This window comes from Musa acuminata, chromosome BXJ3-8 (assembly GCF_036884655.1).
Source record: "Musa acuminata AAA Group cultivar baxijiao chromosome BXJ3-8, Cavendish_Baxijiao_AAA, whole genome shotgun sequence".
Lineage (NCBI taxonomy): Eukaryota > Viridiplantae > Streptophyta > Magnoliopsida > Zingiberales > Musaceae > Musa > Musa acuminata.
Window position 1 is genome coordinate 47,551,592 of NC_088356.1, and position 24,407 is coordinate 47,575,998.

The window sequence follows — 24,407 nt, forward strand, 5'->3', positions numbered from 1 at the left end:
TTGAATCAAAGTGAGTTTCAATAAAAATAAAAATTATTTAATTTTCTCCGATCCAATCGAGGTTAAGTAATTTCTTTGGTAGCCGAATTATCTGTATATCGATACTTATTATCTGAGATAATTAATATAATAATTTGTATATTTATAAATTAATTAATTTGTTTCGATGATGATCTAATTTTAGTATTAGGAGGAGAAGATAGGAAGAGAAGAGAAGAGGAGATGTGGCCTCAAAGCTTATCGCCACCTCCAATTCCTCCGCACCACACAATCCATTGGGCAATGAAACCAACTCCTGCCAAGTATACTCGTGAGGCGTTCCCTTTCTTGGCCTTTACCTCAGCGGCAGCCTCCTCCTCCTCCTCCTCCTCCTCTTGCGTTCTTCTCGCGATTCTCTCTCTTTCTCTACTTCAGCTTCTCTGCATCTGGATCTCCATTGCGTCCGCGATGGACCCGTCTGAGCTGAAACGGGTCTTCCAGATGTTCGACCGCAACGGCGACGGCCGCATCACCAAGGCGGAGCTCACCGACTCGTTGGAGAACCTGGGGATCCTCGTCCCCGAGGCGGAGCTGGCGTCCATGATCGAGAGGATCGACGCCAACGGCGACGGTTGCGTGGACGTGGAGGAGTTCGGCACGCTCTACCGCACCATCATGGACGAGCGGGACGAGGAGGAGGACATGCGCGAGGCCTTCAACGTGTTCGACCGCAACGGCGACGGGTTCATCACCGTGGAGGAGCTGCGCTCCGTGCTCGCCTCCCTCGGCCTCAAGCAAGGCCGCACCGCCGAGGACTGCCGGAAGATGATCAACGAGGTGGACGTGGACGGTGACGGCGTCGTCAACTTTAAGGAGTTCAAGCAGATGATGAAGGGTGGCGGGTTCGCAGCTCCCAGCTAATGGCTGCCTCCTCGGAAGAATCAGGATGTAGATAGCGATGACGACGACGGAGTTGGATTGGACGAAGGAAGCATGCAAGCAGATGAGTTCAACCCACATAACGTAGCATCCGGTCACCGCCACACCACTATAGATTGCTCTATAGATCGCACTGTTTCTGTATCAGCATGTCTCTATTTCATTCCATGTTTAATTAATATTATATATTTTTTTATTGTACATATCAGTATTTTTTTCCTAAATATTTTTAAAAAAAATAAATATGGAGATTTACCACTTGTTTAGTATTTTAATGTATTGACCAACCTACATGTCTCAATAAATGTAAGGTCTTCAAGTTTAATTGATATTTATATATTTTTATTTTTAAATGATATTTTGACCTAAATAATAATAATAATAAGTTTTGAGTTTGAATTATATATATATATATAATATTGTTTTATTTCTGAGTCTAATTAATAATAATACTATTTTATTTGTTTCATATTCTCATATATTTTGAGTTAAACTAATCAATTAAAATCATATTTAATAATTATTAATATATGCTTTATCAAAAGTTTTAAGGATAATATACATTATTTTAAGTTTTATGAAACTCTAAAAAATAATCAAATAACCAAAAGAAATTATAATAAAAATAATACAGTAAGCTCTGCCGCAAAGAGGCTTGCTGCGGTGGGAGGCTTCATCACCGTTGAATTCCCATCACTTCCCCGATCAGATCTCGTATCCAACGGCCAGCAGGAAAAGGATGCGTTTAGTACGCTTTCGCCACCCCATTTCCTTCTTCCCCGTTCGGAATCGAAGCGGTGAAGCAGTTGGATCCGCCAAACAAACTCGTTGATTCTTGATCCGTCAAGGAAAGGTTGCGAGAAATCAGGTGATTTTGCCTCCTTCCCTCTCTGTGATCGAATTCTGGAAGAATCAAGACTGTGCTCGCCTCGATTAGAGAATCAGAAAGGATGTCTTGCTCGTGTTGTCGTTTATGTGCTCATTGGTTGTAGAGTTTTGATGATTTGAGTAATTTGGTTCTGTCGATGCATGGGTTTTTTCGTATCATTTGAAGTTTTCCTTTTCTTCTTCATTTGTTTTGTAGAATGATTAGGCAAAAAAATATCACTTTTTTTTTTCTTCTCATTATAAGCCCTGTTTTGTTCCGTTTGAGTGAATGCGATCGATTGATGATGATTTCACAGATTATGCATGCTGTTGTCTGTCACCGGGTTGTGCTATGGTTCACCCTTTTTTTCTTCTTGCAACATGAATTGCTTGCGGTGCTAATATATGGAAAACCATCTGAAGATATTGATGCTTTTCTAGTTGTTCCTTGTGCCAGCTTGTCTATTTAGGAGTCATTGCACTGATTCTGATTGGTACTGGTTCATAAACTTTGGTTAGAAGGTGCGATGGATGTCCCAGAATCAGATTGTGGATTTGTAAACGAGAGTGAGCCGTTGTTTCATTGCAATCAATGTGACAAGGAGTTGGTGCGGAAGATAGCACAATTACTGCTTCCTGGATTGGCCACAGCTTGTGTTGACAATACCACTGGTCTGTTCAAGAGTCCAGCTTCTGTTGCTGTTGTTACGAGGAAGGAGATGGTGGACTATCTCAAGCAAAGAAGTCAAATGTATGTCACGGAAGCTGTAGGCCAAGGAGATGATATTGCGAATATGGTGGAAGAATTTTCTGATGAACCAACTGAAATCATATCCGGTTTTGTTGATGATTTTGCAAGTTCAAAACGGAACTTGTTCAGTCGTGTTTCGGGTTGGTTGTCCAACGAAAGCCGAGAAGAAAAGATTGATGATTTTGTGCAGGAAATGGAGACAAATGTGTTCTGGTCAATTGATCGGAGGGAAGCCATTGCAGAAATCCTGATCAGGAATGTGGACTTGAAGAGAGCATTCCACTGTTCAAAAAAGTTTGACTCTGCTCAACAGCTTGCTGAGCATGAAACCCAATGTAGCTTCAGGATATTAGGTTGCACAAACGAGGGATGCAAGGCTAAATTTTCTGCTATTCATGCAGAAAAGCATGACTCAGAATGCCCTTTTAAGGTCATTCCATGCGAGCAAAAGTGCTCAGAGAGAATAGTGAGGCATGACATGGACAGACATTGCATAACCATATGCCCCATGAAGCTTGTCAACTGCCCTTTCTACCAAGTTGGTTGTCATTCTGCTTTCCCACTGTGTAATCTTGAGAAGCACTGTTCAGAATGTCTACGGTCACACCTACTGTACGTTCTTCAAGTGCTTCACAAGCAGGAGGCTTCGGTGGAAGAGCTAAGACGGCGTGTGCAACTCTTGGAAAAGGTTTATTTTGTTTCTCAGATTGCTGTTCTCTTGCTTATTGTTATATTCACAAGCAAATATTTGTCGTGTCTCCTTTGTCACATGCAGTTAGTAGTTGCATTGTCAAACATGTTTGTGAAAATTACAATATGATAAAAACACTTATACATAGATATATGATGACTTATGAATTTGCAGATTCTATGGCTAATCAAGGATCTATTTAGTTCACAGTTAGATGTGCGCATATACTCGACCAACATTAAGTAATTGCAACTATGTGACATGTTGTTTTTCAACAGTGCTCAAGAGAATAATACAAAGAGATCTTGTTCATGCAAAAATTCATCAATTATTTGTGGATTTTCTCAAAAAATTACTGAATCATATGACTATGCTTGTGATTCCATTGCCTCTCTCTTCTGTGATCCATTTCTGCAACCTTAGCTACATCTATTTTGTACCTAATCAACCAGCAGTTCTTTGTTGTTCTCCTTTACACTGTTTACATGTTACAATTTCTCTTACTGAAGTGCCTTTGCACACTTGTGTTACAGCCAAACCATTGCTGCTCCTAGACCCTTAACTACTGCTACCCATTTCACTCGCTCCACGTCCTTATGTCCCAACCTACTTCCTAGTTACCTCACATTACTTTAGTGTGAGATCTCTGTTTTTGACATTTTGATTCAACCATGGCACCATACTAAGATATTATCTTACTTGTTCACAATTTCCTGTTCATGGGTGCTTCGTTTTCTGGATTTCTTAATGCTGGAGAGCAATTTATGGTTTCTCATATATAGCTTGAGATGGTAACTTTTGTTGCTTCAGTGTCTGCTTTTCCTGTTTTCAAACTTGGGGAGAGACAATATGGTTTAGGGTTATTCACCAAATATTGTCTCAAATAAACAAGTCCAGTAATATGCATAGGTGCATGCATATCCTCATTCAGATCAATGCCACATAAAGATCAACATGCATAAAGCACACTGTGATGACCTCTGGAACTACCTCTGAGTTTCTGGTTTTTTATTCTGGTTAGCCATTTTTTGTTAGCATATTGAATTTGCCTTTTTTCTGATGATGGATTCTCATAATCAAACTAGAGATGAGTAAATCTTCTGTATCAAGGGCTTAAATCATGGTCCAAAACCAGTTTTGATAATTGTTTGGACCATTTAAACAGCTGTATATTGGGTATATGCCAACCTGTGCCGCTCGGTAACACCAGAAAAAATAAATAAAAACTAAATATCCACACCGATGCCAACAATGTCATCCAGTAAACACTGGTCAATATGTACTGATTTGACTGGTAATTGAAGCCTTGGTTTGGATAGCTGCAGTGCTGTAAATATCAGTTCTTTTTTTGGATTTGATTGGACATATTGAATGGATTGATGTGCCATTGGATTCTTCTTAGATAAGGACATTTTCCTGAGTGTTGGATTCTTGTTTTATATATTAGCCCATCATGTTCCTCTTTTTTATTTTTGTGTTTGTGCCATGGTAGCCATTATTGTGTGCATTTTGTTACTGTAATCCATACTGCAAGGATTTAATAAATAGTGTTAACAAGAAAAAGTTTCCTAGGACCTACCTAAGATCTTGAAAGTTTGCAGCTATACACAAACTACAAATGCAATCATGAAAAATTGTCAAAATTAGAAGAAAACAATCTGTATGACGAAAGTCATTATTTCTACACACCAGGTAAGATGTTAATTCATGTAGGCATGTTAAGTTTGTTGATGTTACGGAAGATCTTCTTGTGAGCTTAAAGTGCTGATTCACAGAGAAGGCAAGCATCAGCACACCATTAGAACAAGTGGAGCCTTTTTCCAACATGATAGTGACTACAAAGCCGTGCACTCTTTCTTGCATATCATCTTTTCGAAGTCGATAGTGACTACATTTTTTTTCCCTTTAGTGCTATATTCTAAAACCAATCCAAATATAATCTAGCTCCATTGTAAATCTTGTTTATCATGTGGATGGTTTGGCAATTCTTGTATGCATTAATGTCAAGTGTCCAGATATTTAGAAAAATTCAAACACAGAACTACTATAAACTTGCAACACCACACAAATTTGTATTATGCAAATGTTTCTCATGTGGATATAATCTGATATGCTTACCACGTTGGAATAATGATTTGCTATATAAATCCATAAAGAACAGACCTGATGTGGAAGTCCATATAGGAAATTTCAATAACTTTTGGGTATAATGATGATCAAGGATTAAAATCTTGGTCCAATGCTATAGTGGTTACCGATTGGACTAGTACAGGATTGATATGGTTTGAACCGTTTGGTACTAACGATACCAACAGGACCCTTTAAAGTATCTATCCTTTGCACTGGAGGGTCAATCTCCGTCCGGCTCGAAGAAACCTTTGCATGCCTCTGTTACCTTTCAGGAGGTCTATGCCCCATAGAAACTGTCTACTTGAGATTATCCCTTGGCCCATAGGTCCTAACACAATATTAGAATTATAGCTCTTTCAAAGTGGTATCTCACTGAAGGCTCGGGCCCTCTCGGAAGGAGGCCTTTTTCGCCTTCCATCTAAGCTATGCAAGAAAGATCTAAAGTAAATCCTAGGAAATAGTAAAGTTTCATAGGGTCTTTCTGTCCTGGTGTGGGTAGTCTGCATCTTCACAAATATATCTATTTCATTGAGTCTCTTTCCGAGATAATGCTTAGATCGTTACTTCTTTCATGTTAGTTGAAACTTACTCGACAAGGAATTTTGTTACCTTATATATGTACATATATATATGTATATGTATATGTAAATATATATACATATACATATACATATAAATATATATATATATATATATATATATACACATATACATATATACATATATACATATACATATATATATATACATATTTATATATATACATATAGAGAGAGAGAGAGAGAGAGAGATTAAAACTTCTTATTGATGATCTACCCTTAAAACTTCTTGCCGAGGACAATACTCACAATATTGTTATTTTGTTGCTTACTGGCAATTATACCTGATTCATGTCGACTCAAAATGAGTAATATAAATGCATGCCTAAATTGTTTCTTTGCTGATGAGTATCTTTTGTGTTAGACTTCTTCATTTTGGTTGCTGTCTTATCAGCCAATTGGAATATAGTTGCAAAACAAAAGAGGTGAAAGAACTTATCTTTGTTTATGATTAAACACAATGCTGAAGATTGATTGTTATGATTTTGCAGTCCCATACTCTGAGCGAATTGTCTGAAGCCTTGGATGTGAGATCGCTTACGCTGGTGATTAAGGAGCAAGAAGCAAAAATGAAGAAACTGGAACACGATCTCAGTAACATTAGAGATAATCAAAAGCTTGCAAAGAATGTAAAATGAGATGAGATTCTGTTGGCAAAGGACATGTTTGTGGTTGTTTTGACTTTCTGAAGTCTCGGCTATCAGTTGCTCATATGGAATATGAAAGTAGTTTCTCTAAATCAAATGGATTTGCATAGGAATCATCATGGATGCATTGCTGTTTGTTGTTTCAAAAGGTCATTTCTTATTCATTGATTAATATTTATATACCATTACACATTTCAACATTCTCATTGGTCTGTTGAGAGCGAGTTTTGGTATAGTGGTAATGTTGCTCCTTATTCGAGTCCTAAAATTAAGAATCATTGATCCATTGTCACTAATGAGTCATACGAAACACATATTTTTCTCATTGCAAGTGATATTTTAAAAAAATAGCAGCTGAGCTACTTTTGTTTTTTAATGTTCATATCAACTTATGTTATATAAGCATTTGTTACTATCTTAAAGTCAAATCTAATAGATGTTGAAGTCTTCCTGTGATGTAAAACATTGAATAGTTTCATATATCTATATATCTGAATGTGTGTGTGTGTGTGTTTATGTATAATTTTAATTGTAATGATTTTAATTGATCTTACAGCTCTCAAGTTTTTGGTCTAAATCTTCGTGTCATCAATGCTTTCATATTATTTCTTTCTTTGTTGGACATTGAAACTTCCATTTCTTGATGAATGGGAGGCATGTTCTTTGTTTCTGTGTTATTAATTCCATGCAGCTCTCCAAAGTCAACGATGCAAATTTAGTCAACGATGTCAGATTTGGCTCCAAAGTCAACGATTATAAAACGGTCATTAAAGTTAATTATACCTGTATTAGTACATTGTTAAGACTGTTGTTATAAGAAACATGTAATCATGATATGATCCTAATTCATATCACCTAAGAATGGTCAACACTATTTGATAGGATCAATCAATAATAATAATAATAATAATAAATAAATAAATAAATATTGTTGTCGTCATCATCATCTTATTTATCTTTCAAACATTTTCTATTGGAAAGCCATAGAATTTTCTGACAATTATCATTATTATTATTATCATTATTATTTGACATTTTAGATGATTAATGACGAGTAAAGAAACCAAAAGAATATTGTTTTTGAAAGAAAAAAAAAAAGATAATTTCAAATGGCAAATTAGTAAATTTTGGTGGGGGTTCAATTGATACCCGCCGCAATTTCCCGGCCGCCTTTCGCCTCGCAGAACTCTTCGTGTCGGTCGCGCCCTCTTTCGCCGCTGCGTTTCCAGTGGATTATGATAAGTCATCGGAGCCGAAGGTTCCTGATGGGATCAGATCGAAAGGTGGAATCCTGCTGCCACCTCAGGCCATCTCCTTGGGAATCTCCTGCTCTCTCTCTCTCTCTCTCTCTCTCTCTCTCCCTCTCCAAGTGTCTGAGCTAGGGTGTCGCTTGCGGTGGAACCCTCTTCCGCCGACCTATGCTCTTTTGTCCATGATTGTGCTCCTTGTTTGTCGCTTTGTTCTGTTGCGATGGATTAGGCGAGGCGGTCGGAGAATTGATTTGCTGGCGATTTGGAGGAAAGTTCACATTTTTTGAATCGGAAGACTTGTTGTTTAGCTGGAGAAATGGATTGAGAGCTGAACTGGGGTTCTGGCGGCGTTTTGGATCGGTCGCGCTGCGAGAGATGCGGTTGCAGCTTTTCGGTACTGCGGATTTACCTTTTTCCGGGTGGGAATCGGTCTATGATCTTTGAACCTATTGCGAAAATTCCAGCAGAAATCTTATAAATGGAAGAATCGAGCTCCCTCCGGGGGAAAAGATTGTGGTGGTGTCTTTGGTGGGACAGAGTGCTTAAAGGTCGGCTTTTGTGCAGGAACCTCAATGGATATGGGTCCTGGTACGGATGGTTTCGCCACTGCGGATTGTGGATGGAGTGGGAGCCCGATTCCTTGTGATCCTTTTGCCCTCTCGGAGCTCGTCAATTTTGATGGTTATATTGAATCCTGCAGTCCTGCTACGATTGTGGACCAGATTTTTACTATGAGCTTTTCGATTGTTCAACAAACGCCTGGTGTGTGGGCTTCCCCCGCGCAAGATATCATTGCTGGAGACACTAGCGTTGCAGCTGGTACTTACTACAGCTGCGGGGAGAAGATGGCTTCACAAAAAGCTAATTTGCTGTTGGAGCTGCCGTCGCATCGCCCTGGGATGGATATTGCAAGTAGGAAGATTGGTTGCTTTGATTTTGATGACATATCGAATCAAGGGAACTCCACTGTTCCTAGACCTTTCGGAGGGGTATCTCTTCCAGACAGGATGCTTAGGGCACTGTCCTTGCTCAAGGAATCATCATGTGGTGGTGCAATTCTCGCCCAGGTCTGGATGCCCATTAGACAGGGCAACCATTATGTATTAAGCACCTCCGAACAGCCCTTTCTCTGCGACCAAAATCTTGCTGGATACCGTGAAGTTTCAAGGCATTTCACTTTTTCTACCAAGGATGCACCTGGTTTGTTTTTGGAGCTTCCTGGGCGTGTATTTATCAGTGGAAGACCAGAGTGGACCTCAAATGTCATCTATTACAATAGATTTGAGTACTTGAGAGTGGACTATGCAGTCATTCATGATGTCCGTGGATCGCTCGCGGTGCCTATTTTTGATCCTGATGGATGTTCCTGTCATGCAGTACTTGAGCTTGTTACAACGATTGAAAAACCAAACTTTGATACAGAGATGGAAAGTGTTTCCAAGGCTTTGCAGGTTAGTGCTGCTGTATAGGACCTTATTTTTCTCTATAATCAAATTGATTTGTTTTGCCAATATATAATGATGAAAGTCATGTTAAGGGTATTTAGTGTGGTATACTGCTTCCTCTGTTTGCATATTGTCCCTTGGTTTCTCAGAGGTCACAGGGACAGAAAGGGATCACTTGTTTGGATCGTTGCTCAAAGGCAGACAGATTCTCAAACTATGACTTTTTTGTTGTATAAGTCTATTTATCTCACTAGCTGTTGGCTACCACAACTCATTGTGAGAGAACATGCTTGTCTTTGTTGGGTAGGTAAAATGGACATTTTAGCAGATGTTTTAGATTTTTTTTCCTTATGTTACTGTTTTTATTCTGTTGCTTCTGCAGGCTGTGAACTTGAGGAGCATAAAAGCACAGGCTCATCAACAGGTATTAATGAATACCGAGTAGTGACCATGTTTTGTATTAAGTGGGAATGAAGCTTTTAAATGATGCTTACGAAAAAAGGTTCATTTTGCAGAGCTTCACAAAGAGTCAGATATCTATATTTTCGGAGATACATGATGTTTCGAGAGTTATTTGCCATGCACACATGTTGCCACTTGCAATTACATGGATACCCATTTGGTGTGATGATGGTGCAATATACGAAGCCAAATTCGAGAAAGATGACATAGGGGTGATGAAGCCAACTTCAAGGAGGACTATCCTCTGCATCCAAAAGTTGGCTTGCTACGTTAATGATAGACAAATGAAGGATTTTCTTCATGCATGTGCTGAACATCACCTCGAGAAAGGACAAGGTGTTGCTGGGAAAGCACTCCGATCAAACTATCCATTCTTCTCCCCTGATGTAAGAGTATATGATATACGTGAATATCCACTTGCACACCATGCCCGTAGGTTTGACCTTCGTGCTGCAGTTGCATTTAGGCTGAAGAGCACATACACTGGAAATGATGATTACATCGTAGAGTTCTTTCTGCCAATCAATTGCAGAGGCATTGAAGAGCAACAGCTCTTGCTAAGTTACCTCTCAAGTACCATGCGAAGAATTCATGGGAGCTTGAGAACTGTCCTGGATGCTGAAATAGGTGGGTCGGAGATCATGAGAGTAGGCAATCATAACGAAGCATCCTTAGGTTCCTCATCAACTGCCTTCTCAATGAAATCCTCTCAATTGATGGACGGCAACAGTGAAACAACTGCTGAAATGCATTTTGGTGTTCAGAATATGGAGTCTAATGAACAAAGTGCAGGTGCTCATCATGAGCAGGTGCTTGTCTTAGCTTTGACCTTTGTTTTGTGTCATGCTTTGAAGATAGTTGCTTTGGAACTTGAATTGTCAGTTTCATCATCTTGATTGATTGCCAAGATTCGAGTACTCTCTTTGTAAGGTGCTCAATGGTGCAGTACGTACTACTTAGTAAGTAAGCCAGTCTGCTAAAAGGTTAATAATAATAAATAAAGTTCAGTCTGCAGGTTGAGCTAATGGTTTATATCAACCAGATATTATGTATGTTACCTTGATGGATATGCTTGGTGTTTTTAGTATCTCAATAAGAACACTAATGGAATCTTGCTTATTCACTTTGTTGCACTGGTACTTATTATTATTCAAATTAAAGTTGTTTGTTCTATATGGTCCAATTCTACATTTCTTTTCTATTTTCCAGTTAAAGTCCATCTCAATGAAACATATGGAGAAAAAACGCAGCACAGCTGAGAAGAATATTAGCTTCAGTGTTCTTCAGCGTTATTTTTCTGGAAGTCTGAAGGATGCTGCAAACAGTATTGGTGGTGAGCTTTCTTTCTGTACCTTAGAACTTGGATATTATTTTCTAAAAGAAGTTCCTTGGCTTCACGATTATGACACATAAAAATGGTATTGTTCTCCTTTATAATGTAATCTTAAAGTTGTTTTACCTGGAAACAGTAGTTTATAGATCTTAAACTCTTCACTTGGAGATCATTTCTTTGAACATGTGATAACTGTGGCAGTTTGTCCGACAACATTGAAAAGGGCATGCAGACAATATGGAATTTTGAGATGGCCATCCCGCAAAATAAAAAAGGTCAATCGCTCACTGCAAAAGATCCAGAAAGTGATAAGGTCTGTACAAGGAGTTGATGGAGCACTAAAATATGATCCTTCTACTAGGTGCCTTGTTGCATCCGTCTCCCCGCCAGAAAACCCACCATTGATATCCTCAGAGCCAAAAGGTCAAGATCTTATGCCTGCTTCTTCTTCACACGACAGCGAAACAAATCACTCCATTGGGAAGGTGGAGCAAGATTGTTTTTTCCATGGCAGAAACCTAAGGGGGACCATGTTAAAATGTGAAACAAATAAACTTGGTATCCCTTCGAATGACTGTCATAGAGACTTTACTTCTGATGGAGGTCTGTTACCATATGCTAACATGCAAGGTGCGTTGAGCTGGCCATCGTATTCAAAAGATGCTTCAGACAGTTCATATAATTCAAAAGAAGCAGTCTGTCAAGGTAGCAAAGATGGCTTAAGTTTCATGACCAATGAATGTCAGATTATGTCAAGAAACTTTAGTTTTGTAGCATTGCATCAAATGGCAATGGAAGTAGAGTGTAATGATGGAATCATAGAACACAGTCATCCTTCTTCCGGTATGACAGATTCATCTAACGGCCGTGCATTGAATCACCCTAGTTTTGAGAAAAGCAAGGCATTGATCTCCCAAATAGGCCCATTGATTACAGTGAAGGCTACATACAATGGTGACACTGTTCGATTCAAGTTCTTGCTGTCCATGGGTAGCCACCACCTGTTTGAGGAAATTGAAAGGAGATTCAAACTGCTGGCAGGAACATTCCAGCTCGAGCATATGGACAATGATGAAGAGTGGGTTCTGTTGGTGAATGACTCTGATCTGCAGGAGTGCATCAATGTACCAAATAATATTGGATCGAAGACGGTGAAGCTTCAAGTCCGAGATGTCCCTTGTAACATCGGCAGCTCGGCCAGTAGTAACTGCCTAAGGCCCATGAAGCCTTGAAGAGGAGAGTTAACTGATGCCTCATTAGTCTGTGAATTGGTTAGGCTATATCATTTTGGTTGTGGGTAATCAACATAGGAATCTTATCTTAAGGGATGCCAGTATGTCTCTCGTATTACCATGTTTACATATTCTAAATGTAAAATGGATATGAATGATTCAGTTAGTAAAGGTGCGGAGGAGCTTTCTTCTATATAGTATCCTATATTTTGCTGCAGCGGTTAACCCTTCAGATTGTGGGCAAGTCCTTGTGGGCTGTTACGTTATTGTTGTATAAGTGCAATTTATATGTAATAAAATGTTGTCGACAAATTTGAATTGATATATCGTGTAAAAATTTTAAAAGATCTCTCTCGTTTGAAAATTTTGGAATGTTATGTTTAGTTTACGATTATATGAATTCATAGTAAATGGTTGGAGTTTTTGATTGTATAAATTTTTATGCTTGTGGATTTATAAGTGTGGTTAACGTTTTGTTAATTGGCTTGGGTTTTCATAAAGTTTGAATGATGTGATGTATGATTATAAACTGTATTGGTTTTATGCGGATGTGAATTTTGACTCGAATGTTTCTTAGCGTCCTCAAATGTTAGTTTGGATCCTGGATTAGATTGTTGATGAAAATTTAATATTATTGATTTAAGATAGGATCATACCTCTTGAATGTGATAATTCGAGGAAGTACTTGAATGCACCTCCGATGTATGCAAATAAGTTTTCTCTTATTTTCTTCTGGAAACTGTTTCCGTATTGTGGTTCAATATCTTATACAGTTGGTGTTTGCTGGTTTTAATGAGTTATATCATCAGCAATCTCTCCATATGTGGATTAGCAATTATTAACTTTGTCATCCAAAATCTTTTCAAGTTGTCACTACAATTCTTGTCAGCTTCTGTAGTATCCTGCTGTTGATATTATTATTAAAGTGCATTCATGTTCAGTAGTGATCATGTTCTCTTTTTCCACTTCTTCTCAATCTCAGAGGCTTCAGGTTACCAAAAGATAAATCCTGATGCCACCCACTCTAAAGACTTTATGGTGCACCTCATCTCTTCTTGTATTGGTAATGCTGTGCATTTCAAGTGTTAGTAGGAAACACAGTAACCTTAACCCCATTGTAGTTAGAAAGGAGTCATAATTGGAGCCTTTCAACTCCAGTGAAGGACAGCCAAGAACACTTTTGAGATGGGCCAGGGTTATGATTTAAAACTGCCATTTAATCATTTTGTGTTTGTGGTTGCACCAACAAAATCATGATTTAGGGTCATTAGATTTGACCCTAACTAGATAAACTAATCATTGCACAAGATTGAGGAGCTCAGGTAGTCCTTGTGACAGTGAAGGACCCTCCATCTGTTTCCTCTGCAGTTCATATTTGTTCCTCTAATAGTTCTTTCTACCACATTCTAAGGAGGCCTGCCAAACCAAGAACAGTCATCCTACAATAAAGAAAGGAAGAAGGAAAAGGACCACATTGCCATTCTAGAATCTGTTTAAGTGCAGCACAAATTGCACCACTCTGTTCACAGATCAACTCCAAGCTCTCATCCTCCCAACTCTCCCATGTTTCTCCACTCACTATTGATGCAAAGGCAGAAGCACCCACAAAAAAGGCAAGCAAGAATCTGCACTCTTTACCTCTCCTTTCCTGCATGCATGTTTTGCATCATATAGTCTCTGAACCTGAGTGACAGCACTAGAATTATACTGACCTTCAAACTATTCATGATACTTGAAGATCTTGATCGATGGCTTCTCACTTTCCAGGAAATCATGGTGTGGCAGAGTGATGGAGGTCATAATTCTATGGAAATCCGTAGTAAAACCTACAGCAGCAAAGTCTGAAGGGATTACAGCCAACTCCAACAAATCAAGGCTCAGAAAATGCACCTCTCTGAAGGCGGCTTCTTCGCTCACTCGAGTCTGTCTTTGTGCTCCAATCTCTTCCTACAATGAGGTGTTGCAAGCTGAAGTCTTGCCGCGAAGAAGCTACAGCTATTCTAGATCAAAGCCTTTCGCGGCACCACCAGAGAGGAGTGTCACAAGCATGAGAACATCCGGTGAAGGCCGGAGAGTGTTCAGGGGGAAGTCATTGACAGATGACATGATGATGAGAAGGTTTGTGGTGGAAGAGGAAGCCATGATGCAGCTGAAGAGGAGGAACCAAATGGAGTTCATCAGGAAGAGGAGTACCATGAGGAGGAGACAGATTGGACCCAGTCCTCTCAGTAGGATGGTAATGGCTGGAGAATAATAGCTCTTATTACATGTTACAGGGTGTTGTAACAAGTAGTGATACTTGCATTGCTGGTCTCTGCCTCCCAATGGCTTATATGCAAACTCCTCATTTGGATCTTCATTTCTTCTTCATACTTTTGTGTTTGGGGAATGGTCGAGATTGTTTGTTACCACTTCATAATTTCTACTAAATGAAATTTTGGAACACATGAATAATTCCAAGGTTAGCAATTGTATGTACCATATCGATCTATACCAGTGTATCGAGTGCTGATACGACTACACAACAAATTGAAGAGACAAAAAGAAGTATAAAGTTTGTATCATTTGGTAACAGGTGGTATATGCCTTGTACCAAATAGTACAAGCCTTATACTAGATTTATTGTCAGATTTACCACCAACTTCAAGTATCCATAAAAATCAATAGACTGTGGAATCGATAAATATCATCCTTACCAAACTATACCATATGACTGACTCTCTTATAGTTAGTAAGGATCAATCAGGACATATGAACTGAATCTTGGAGAGAAATCAAATGCCTTTTTGGCAAAAGATAAATGATGTTTAGCTTCTCTTCTTTCTATTTTCCATCACTTTACAAGAATGAATCTGATTGCAAGGAGAAAAGTTGATAAAATGATGGAGATAAAGAAGAATGGAGTGATAGGTGAAAGATTGGCACCTTTTCTTTTCTTTGTTAAGGACAGCACCTGTTATCAACATCTATCATTCCTTGTGGGTCAGTTTCTTTTGCTCATACAAATATAATTCCATTTAAGGTCCCTAACTTGGGGTGTAGGACCCAGATAGATTCTCTGGTTTAGGTTGCTGACAAGCCTAAAATGGGGTAGCTGTACTCACTTGAGGACAAAACCAAGTTTGACTTCATGATCCAGTGTATACACTATTGGAAAATAGAAAAACTTGTACTATTGTTATTTGTAACATTACAAACTATGCAAATTGGTTCCTACATACAAGTATGATTAACACATCTGAGATGCATAGATTGGTCAGCAGTTCAGGTCCAAATCCTACTCATGGTAAATAAGTTCAAGTGAGTTTTAACCTAATATCCTTATTTCTTGGGGGGTCATGCTAAAAGATTACCAAATTGGTGAAGACTACCATGACTAGAAATGTGGTTAATAACCCTTGATTGTTCAATGATCATTCTCCCAAATCTGAGGGGACATTCTAATGGTTAGTTAAAGCATAGTGTGTACAGTCATGAGGAGTTTTTGAGTACAATAAGCATCTAATAGACATGGTTATACTTGAAAGTAAGGAGTAAATTTAATCCCTTTCCAGCTGAAGAAGATGAAGAAAATATAGTTACCAGAGGAATCTGATTAACTTCATGTAGAGAATTGTTGACTAGAACAAAAGCTAAGTGCAATATCCTATGCTGTTCCTACAGGATCCTCTCTATGCAAACATACACTATGATGCTAGATTCAAGTCAAGGATACTGTGTCTGTGTGTCTGAGAGAGGGAGAGAGAGCATTCTTAAGATCTGCAATAAAGCTCCATGGGTACATTGGCACTAGGGATCATGTACACTCACTCACCATCATGTCACTAGGCCTCACTTTAGTCACAGTCAGAAGTTGACAAGGAAAAGAAAGAACATACTCCCAAAGAACACATCATTATTTCACAATGATTAACTATGATGAGATTCAAACTACATCAATGAAAAATACTTTGTACATAATCCAACAGATCATTTTATTAGGGTCGATCTTGTTTGATAGCATTCACTGTTAACTCAATGAATCAAAATGGTACAAACTAGACACAACTATACTGCAGTACCCAGAGATGTTACTATTTTCCAACAACAACACTACATAAAAGCATATCTAAGGAAGATTTGATAGGCCCTCTTAAAGGTGTCTGGAAAGTCCTGCTAAAGTAAGTGCATTTTTCTTTAGTTTCTACAAAGCACCAGTTTCTCTAGTTTCTATAAAGCACTAGAGAACATATGAAGTTGTTAATATACAAATATGGCAGAACAAAATATATTATAATTTAAAAAAAAATCAGTGAAATTGTTATAAAATTTAGCTTACAGTAAATTGCCTTATTTTTTCAATATCCATGTGAGTGAAAAAGAAAAAGTGTCAAACTTGTTCCAATTTTCTGATTTTCTTGCCTATACATCTCTTGTTGATGCACACAAAGGATAGGTTAAATTTATTTATTTTCATAATTCTGCCTTCTTTTATCCAAAAGCCTATTTTAGCTTTTATAAACAAATATCAATTTCAAAATTTTCAATTGATTTATTTGCCTAAGAGTTTCCCTGAGAATGTTGGCTCATGCAAGGCTTAAAATGATAATTTTCTTCATTTAGGTTTAATGAATAATCATGCATTATGCAGGCTAATAGTGGAACACATTAAAGCCAATAATCTGAATTTAAACAAGTTACTTCCCTTATTTGTTTTATCCAGATAGACCATACACAAGCCACTCAGATCATCATCAATCTACAATACCTAATCAACAAAAAATGCTTCCCTTTGAGCAGTTCTACTTGGATAGTTTCTCCATGTAACTAGCTCCTGAACAAACCTGGTGTAACCTTGCAGTTGAAATCAGGAGATACAATTCTCAAATTGCAGATGTTCAAAAAATCAGCTAATTAAATGATGTTTTAAGAACAAATTCTTTAAATTCCTCAAATATCACTGGACACCAACTGGCTAAACTAACCACAAAAGGAAATTATGTGGCAAATGCAGATGTAAGAAAGAAGTAACTATTGCCAGACATAATAGGGTATTTGATGTTATTGGTAGCTAAGAATCAAGCTAGCTCCATGACCATTAGCCAAAACCCACCATCCATCATGTGACAATCAACCAATTCAACATCATATTGCCAATGTTTTTGCATGATCTAAAGCAATAAATTTGTACAGCTGCACTCTAATGATGTGCGGTAAACAAAATCAAAGATGCAAGAAAATAACTCTCGGTAAAAGCATGATTGCAGTTGGATGATTTATATAGTCTGTGCAGAATATGTTAAATGCATTACAGTGGCAGCATTACTGGAGCTCAGCAAAACAGCAGATGATGAATAAAATCCTGGAATTGCTCATGACTTGTGGAATGGAATATTCAAAACGATAATATATCAAATCAACTTTGCATTCAAATTGGAATTATGAATGGGCTCATATTCAGTACCATTTTATTAATAATTTCGATTTAGGACCTCATTCATTAGCATATATACCTGTTCAATCAAACTTATCAGGAAGTTCAGCATCATTTCATGCAAGTAGAAGGTAAAAATATGCATGCTCCCTAGATTCTAAGAGTCCCAGCATGCCACCTTAATAAGCAAAAAATTTATTGATGGGAGGCCCAACCGAAACACATCCCTCTCTTCTTATCTGCACATCTTGCCTCAGCATCTTGAATGTCTCCAATCCCGTGTAACTGACACGATGACAACCATGCATATACAACACTGAAAGACGGACACAACCTCCCAAAGCATGCAACCCTTGGTCACACAGATTTCGGCATCGATCGAGATGCAAGATTTTTAAATTTCTACAACTTGACCCAATTGTGGACCATCCATCATTGCGTACCTCATGGCAAACAGAAAGACTCCATTCCTCAAGCAATGGGCATCCTTGTGCTATGGCTATCACTGAGTCATCACTAACGAACCGACACATCCGTAGATTTAAGTACCGAAGCTTTGTGGCAGATCCAGCACCAATCATAGCCAAGCCATCGGCACCTACACAAATTCGTGGATTAGAGATGTTCAGGTACTCAAGCCCACCACCACTAACAGCTTCTGACAATCCCTCTGGTGTAAGCATACATGAGTCAGCTTCTAAATAAGTTAAAGTTGATGAACATCCTGCAAAACCAATGCCTCTTACAGCCTTGCAGTATGATATCACCAGACAATGGAGTTTAGTGCATTCACTTGAGAGTGCATTGATCCCTCGATCAGAGATTTGCATGCAATAAGATAGATCTATATTCTCCAAAACTTTGCAATGTTTGGCAAGTATTCTCAACCCAATATCTGTAATATTACAACGGTAAAGAGTAATAGATACCAAATGGGGGCATCCTGTAGAGACATGAGCAAGACCATGTTCAGAGATGCCAAAACAACAATATAATGACAGGTACCTAATGTTTGACCCAAAATCTCGTAACCTTAGTAAGGCTGAATCAGGCAGCTCTGTGCACCCTGCTAGAGATATTGAGCTGAGATGTGGAAAACGAGTCAAAAGCCTTGGAAGATAAATAACATAGTTCCTGTATATATTTGGGTCATATGAGAACTGAAGAGCCAATGATCGCTGAGCAATGTTTTGAATCTGGAGCCAACGATGACATGTCAAGCCAAATGCATTACGGTCTGCTCTGTTCTGCAGCTTCTGAAAGATCATTAACAGACAATCATCGGGCAGGTACAAATTAACCCTCTCAAATTGACCATCCATTTTTGGTTTATTTATAACATGAACAACAGATGAACTAGTTCTGTTCCGAAGATTGTAGAGCACGTGTTTTTATTGAATACTTTTGAGAGGTTGAGCTAGCAGGCTCAAAGCCACAAAGAAGAGCTGATTCACTGTATCCATGGCCAATTAGGAGTCCACATTTGCGGCAGAGAAGTTTGGTTTTTGATCGATAACGTCCGCAAATGATAGGAAGACAACTCACCTCATCCACTTGAGTGAAACGACTAAGATCAACAGAAACAAAAGAAATGACTCCTTTTTTGCTAGATTTTTGACAATCAGATCGAATCCCAGATGTGACTTGATTAGAAGAACTTAAATTCAAAGGATACCCACAAGAGCTGCAACTGCATGAAAATTATTATTGACACATACTTAGTAGCTCAAAACATGAAAGATAAGAGCAACATACAACAGTGTTCAATTCTACAGTAGGTTGACCAAGAAATAATATTGAAATTGCATCCACAGTACCAACTGCTGTTAAGTTATATCCCATGCTCTGTCGCTTCTTAAAATATCATAGGATCCTTTTAAAGCTTCCAAATTTCATTCAACTAAAATTAAGTAATTAAGGATAGTGAACAATGATTACCAACTAAAATTAAGTAATTAAGGATAGTGAACAATGATTACCAATGTCATCATGTGATGATGTTAGCATCAACTCAACAAAGTACCAGCATCATGACATTATCATAAAGCCTTCAAAATACATGTTGGTCTGAAAATTATCCTTTTATGTTGTGATCTAACAAAAAAGATTTACAAAGGTCCCATCAATATCGTCGATAGAAAAACAACACTGAAACAATTCGTCATAATATATATATATATATATATATATATATATATATATATATATATATATATATATATATATATATCAAATCTGAAAATAGTAGAAACACTTTTAAATGTCATTAAGCTAGACGCATGCGTTCCTCCATTTGCCCAACATGTAGATCTAAGAACATGCCCTTCGGTTAAGGCATTGGTTTGCACTTCAAGCAACAGCCCAAATGAAATTTACACTCCAATAAAGTCAACAGTCGTTGTGAAACACCAATCAGAACCAATTATCGTCAATGAAATGAGGCATGCGTTCCTCCATTTGCCCAACATGTAGATCTAAGAACATGCCCTTCGGTTAAGGCATTGGTTTGCACTTCAAGCAACAGCCCGAATGAAATTTACACTCCAATAAAGTCAACAGTCGTTGTGAAACACCAATCAGAATACCAATTATCGTCAATGAAATGAGCGCTGCAATTTCTAATATGCACATTTTCTTCCTCTCATCATCTATCCATCTATGTAAAAGAACTCAAGACACCCGCATTCTACGTCGAATGCATAATCAATCACTAAATCAACCAATTCCGTTGTTAACTCCACATGCAAATCGAACCAAGAATAAATCGGCCGAAAAGAACAAACAGCCCTCAAAGAAAAATTTCAACAGAAGCCCTAAATCCCACACGCAAAGGCCAATGAACATAGAGAAGTTCCAGAAAGCCATAAAAACACAAAGCGGATCCAAGAGAGGTTCCGGTCACGCCAAACTCGATTTCTATCACAAGAAAAAGCAGATCCCAAAAGGAAAACCCTCCCTGTTCCATGATACACCGATCGAAGGAAACGCTGCAATCAGAGCAATACCTGTAAACCACGTCCGCCTGGGACATCGTCAGCCACCAAAATCGGATTCTGACGACGAAACCTTCACGAAAAATCCATCAAGGCATGGAGACATGGAGCTTCACGAGGGAATAAGAAAGGGGAGGAGAGGGAGAGCGGCGAAGCGCTCGGAAGGGGAAATGTTGTTGTTTTCCTGTTCTTTTGGTCAAAGGAGAGGTTATTATATCTCGTCAACGTCTCACGATTGGATGGTTACCATACGACCACTAAGATGGGATCACGACCGTCCAAATAGAGTACTCACTTCCGACGGCTACAGATTTTTCATAATAAACAATTTAAAATTAACCTACAACCAATTTTTTTATCCGACAAATTCATGAGAAAAGCTTCTCATTTCTTTCCTTTTCTTTTCCACGTGGAAAAAAAGAAATAATACACTGATATTTTCTAAAATAAAAAATTAAAATTTTAAAAAAGGGATGATCGATAATAATAATAATAATAATGATAATAATAATAATAACCATAGAAGCTTTTATATGGAGGGAATGTAATTTTTTTTTTTACTTTTATGTCTGTTTAGGATTAAAGTATTTTTTTATAATTGGGTTTCAAAAAAATTAAGAAATCTCTTAATTGGATTTTGGCAAGTTAAGATAGAATGGGAGGTGTTTATTTTTAAATGTTTGGTTTGAACTTAATTTTTTTTCTAAAATTGGATTTGGGATGAGTTAAAAGAGAGAAAAAAAATATATTATGTTGACATTGTAAGAATGGTAACGGATAAATGACACATTTCAGAAATTATTATTTTTAATCATCTTAATTAGTTGAATTGAAAAGTCTATTTATTTATATCACATATGTTAGTAGTTTCTTTGATGCGTTGTGTCTTGATACAAACCATAAGAATACATCATAAGCACACACATGTATATATTTATACATTTGAAATCAAATCTTTAAATTAAGTATGATATTTATTTGCTTGTTTGCTAATGAGATTCAAGAAATAATTATTCGGGTAGTCTATTTTTGTTAGTAAATTAAACAAAAAATAATTATTAAAAAATATAATTTAAAAAAAAAAATCGAAGTGCGAGAGATAGGTTTCCTTATCTTTCTTTAAAATAAAAAATTTTCTTTGATTCCTTTATATATTTTAAAATTTTATTTTTAGAATAAAATATATTATATATAGTTCTAAATATTTTTATTCCTTTAAATGTCAAAAATTTATTGTTAGATTAAAACATGTATATGAAGTTTTTAAAATCTTCTTTTATCCCTTTTTATGTTTAGAAATTTATTTTTGAATTGGAATATGTTGAAATTATTCATCTATATTTCTAAAATTTTTATCTTAAATGCAATATATTGATTTTTATTAAATTTATATAATACTTGATTTAGAATGTTATTTTCTCATCTTATCTTTTTAATATGTTATTGTTTATTATGTTTTAATAATTTATATTAAAATAATTATTAATAAATGTTCGTAATTTAAAATTGAGAGAATTCAGCCCACAAGCTAGGTCTAATCAATAGACTAGGCTCAACGATAAACTAAGCCTAAACCGTAGTTCAAAGCCTAGCCCATAGACTAACTTAGCTCAACCTAACATGAGTCGTCACGCGCGACACACATGACCAGTATATGAGTTATGGGTTGACCGATATGGTACATATATTATAGTGCACATAACTAGCAGACTTGTTAAACCTATCCTATTATTATACTATTTAACTTATTATCATTATTTTATTAATTTTAGATCCAAAATTTGGTTGAATTAAATCAAATTTGTTCGATTGAAGATTGATTCAGCGTAATTCCAAATTAGTTTATCTTCTTTAAATTTGTTTAACCTAAATTGAATTCAATCTAATCTAAATTATATTAATTTAGGATGGTTATACACTGATTAAATAAGAATTAGAAATCAATTCAGCTAGTTTCTAGTTAAATCGAGTTCAATTGAATCGATTGAAAGAGGGTTCAATTAACTGAGGATTAAATAATATAATTAATATTATTTAATATTAATGATATTAAAAAAAATTAATATATTATTTTATTTCGACATGAACATAATTAATATGAGATGAGATTGTTATCTTGTGAAGTCATGATATTGTTATTGTTTCCTTGTGAAGGGTAGATAAAACGATTTCGTTTGATGACAATTGGATGATTCCTCTATACTACCATGTTCCTCTATCTATCGTTGGAAAGAACATTTATCTACATTTATCTCCATCCATTATTAGAAACATTTTCATCTCCAGAATATGAGTTCCTACTTAGTATTTTTTAAAAAAATTTATTTTTGATTTTCGAAACAATCTTCAAATTCTAGACTCGATTTCAGTGAAATACAAACCTTCCTAACATTTATTCTGGACGTACTCGCAGAAAGATGGTAAGATCCCATATAACAAAAAAAAGTGAATAGAAATCACGATGTATATAGATCAACATGAATGCATTATGCGTGGATGTCAAACATCTAATTTACCAATAAAATATGAGAACACAGAGATGAGTTAAAAAGAGTATTTCACATGATTGGAAGCAGATTACAGTGTCAAACAGTAAATTTGAACAAAAAGAAACAAAACTATCCTCAGAAAATCATGGCATGATGTCAGAAAGCTTATACATAATACCAATTTTATTACAAGATGAGATGTGTTCTAGTTGGGGATCCTCGCTGACATACCATCAGATCTGTCTCTTTCTAGAAATTAACAGAGTCTTCATTTGCTCAAATTTGTCTATCGCTACCTGCAGCTCATCGGTGCCGCCAACCGCCCTCATTGTGTAGTAGTAAACCCCGAGCACAAAGCCTGATAATCCACCTGCAACAATCAGGTTCTTGGTCTTTGGTACGAGACTGCTGAATCCTTTCATCGTGGCAAGTCTTGCTATTAAGAATGAAGATTCAAATATAGGCAATCGGTCACAAGATGGAAATATGAATATCGAAAAGCACCAGTAATTATTCATCAACAATGCAAGAACCTGCATTACATGATGATGGAATGCTAGCAAAGAATGTTTCTAATATAGGCATTTAAGAACAAGTAAATTTCGAGACAGCAATCAAAGGTTACATAAATCAATTTCAAGACACTGAAATTGGAAAAAAGATACAAATTATGTACTGTCTTGCTAATAAAGAGTGTTCCCAACAGAATCTAAGCATAAGATTAAAAAAAAGACCTTTTTACTTTCATGACAAGTATTTAACAGCATAAGCACTATGATACATATTAGAACAGCCATATCATCAGTTAAGATAGGGAAATCAGCTGACAGTATATAAGCACCAAAGTTGTTATATGGGAAGCATTTTCTTGCCTTGTCATATGCAGCAAAATGAAATCAAATTTTCAGTGGCAATATAACAAATGGTTTGTGAGCCAGTTAACAATTGAATAGGACTATAAAGCATTGAAGGTTGAAGAAGGAATACAGGGCGGAATGAAGGGGAAGAGAAAGACATGGATGGATTAAGAGAGATGCTGTCAACAGTCGCTTGTTCTAAAGGTTTACCCTAATTTGTGCCTATCAGAACGCCAAGAGCTTCGCTTTTTGTCATGTGTGATTAATAGGAATATTAATTACAAGTCACTGTCAGTGCTAAAATCTGATACTCAATCAGCTGATAGTTGT

The 24,407-nt window shown here is 37.0% G+C and overlaps 5 protein-coding genes and 1 non-coding gene across 8 annotated transcripts; 4 read left to right on the top strand and 2 right to left on the bottom strand.

The window, feature by feature from the left end:
- Window positions 1-300: 300 nt before the first annotated feature.
- Window positions 301-1,119, top strand: LOC135645435 (calmodulin-like protein 3). Its single transcript, XM_065163801.1, has one exon. The coding sequence runs from the start codon at window positions 448-450 to the stop codon at window positions 898-900; it is 453 nt and encodes a 150-aa protein (XP_065019873.1). The 5' UTR covers window positions 301-447; the 3' UTR covers window positions 901-1,119.
- A 490-nt stretch (window positions 1,120-1,609) lies between these two features.
- On the top strand, window positions 1,610-6,726 carry LOC135645434 (uncharacterized). 2 transcript variants are annotated; one of them, XM_065163800.1, is made up of 3 exons: window positions 1,610-1,786; window positions 2,305-3,224; window positions 6,448-6,726. In XM_065163800.1, the coding sequence occupies exons 2-3, from the start codon at window positions 2,313-2,315 to the stop codon at window positions 6,592-6,594; spliced, it is 1,059 nt and encodes a 352-aa protein (XP_065019872.1). In that variant the 5' UTR covers window positions 1,610-1,786; window positions 2,305-2,312; the 3' UTR covers window positions 6,595-6,726. The 2 variants fall into 2 exon arrangements, with proteins under 2 accessions (XP_065019872.1, XP_065019871.1); XM_065163799.1 differs by having other exon boundaries at window positions 1,623-1,786; window positions 2,243-3,224.
- A 1,044-nt stretch (window positions 6,727-7,770) lies between these two features.
- LOC135646189 (protein NLP2-like) lies at window positions 7,771-12,688 on the top strand. Of its 2 annotated transcripts, none has more exons than XM_065165459.1 (5): window positions 7,771-9,304; window positions 9,681-9,722; window positions 9,814-10,146; window positions 10,970-11,093; window positions 11,295-12,688. In XM_065165459.1, exons 1-5 carry the CDS (start codon window positions 8,426-8,428, stop codon window positions 12,323-12,325), a joined length of 2,409 nt encoding a protein of 802 aa, XP_065021531.1. In that variant the 5' UTR covers window positions 7,771-8,425; the 3' UTR covers window positions 12,326-12,688. The 2 variants fall into 2 exon arrangements, with proteins under 2 accessions (XP_065021531.1, XP_065021530.1); XM_065165458.1 differs by having other exon boundaries at window positions 7,772-9,304; window positions 9,814-10,569.
- A 1,095-nt stretch (window positions 12,689-13,783) lies between these two features.
- Window positions 13,784-14,759, top strand: LOC135644826 (uncharacterized). The gene is made up of 2 exons (XM_065162746.1): window positions 13,784-13,938; window positions 14,093-14,759. Exons 1-2 carry the CDS (start codon window positions 13,889-13,891, stop codon window positions 14,577-14,579), a joined length of 537 nt encoding a protein of 178 aa, XP_065018818.1. The 5' UTR covers window positions 13,784-13,888; the 3' UTR covers window positions 14,580-14,759.
- A 2,978-nt stretch (window positions 14,760-17,737) lies between these two features.
- Window positions 17,738-19,208, bottom strand: LOC135586248 (F-box/LRR-repeat protein 12-like). The gene is made up of 2 exons (XM_065162570.1): window positions 18,182-19,208; window positions 17,738-18,054 (listed from the first exon to the last, which is right to left on the bottom strand). The coding sequence occupies exons 1-2, from the start codon at window positions 19,058-19,060 to the stop codon at window positions 17,992-17,994; spliced, it is 942 nt and encodes a 313-aa protein (XP_065018642.1). The 5' UTR covers window positions 19,061-19,208; the 3' UTR covers window positions 17,738-17,991.
- A 96-nt stretch (window positions 19,209-19,304) lies between these two features.
- Window positions 19,305-20,904, bottom strand: LOC103995985 (uncharacterized). Its single transcript, XR_001979249.2, has 3 exons — window positions 20,744-20,904; window positions 19,718-19,832; window positions 19,305-19,428 (listed from the first exon to the last, which is right to left on the bottom strand). It is a non-coding gene; the product is annotated as an uncharacterized LOC103995985 (transcript).
- Window positions 20,905-24,407: the final 3,503 nt, after the last annotated feature.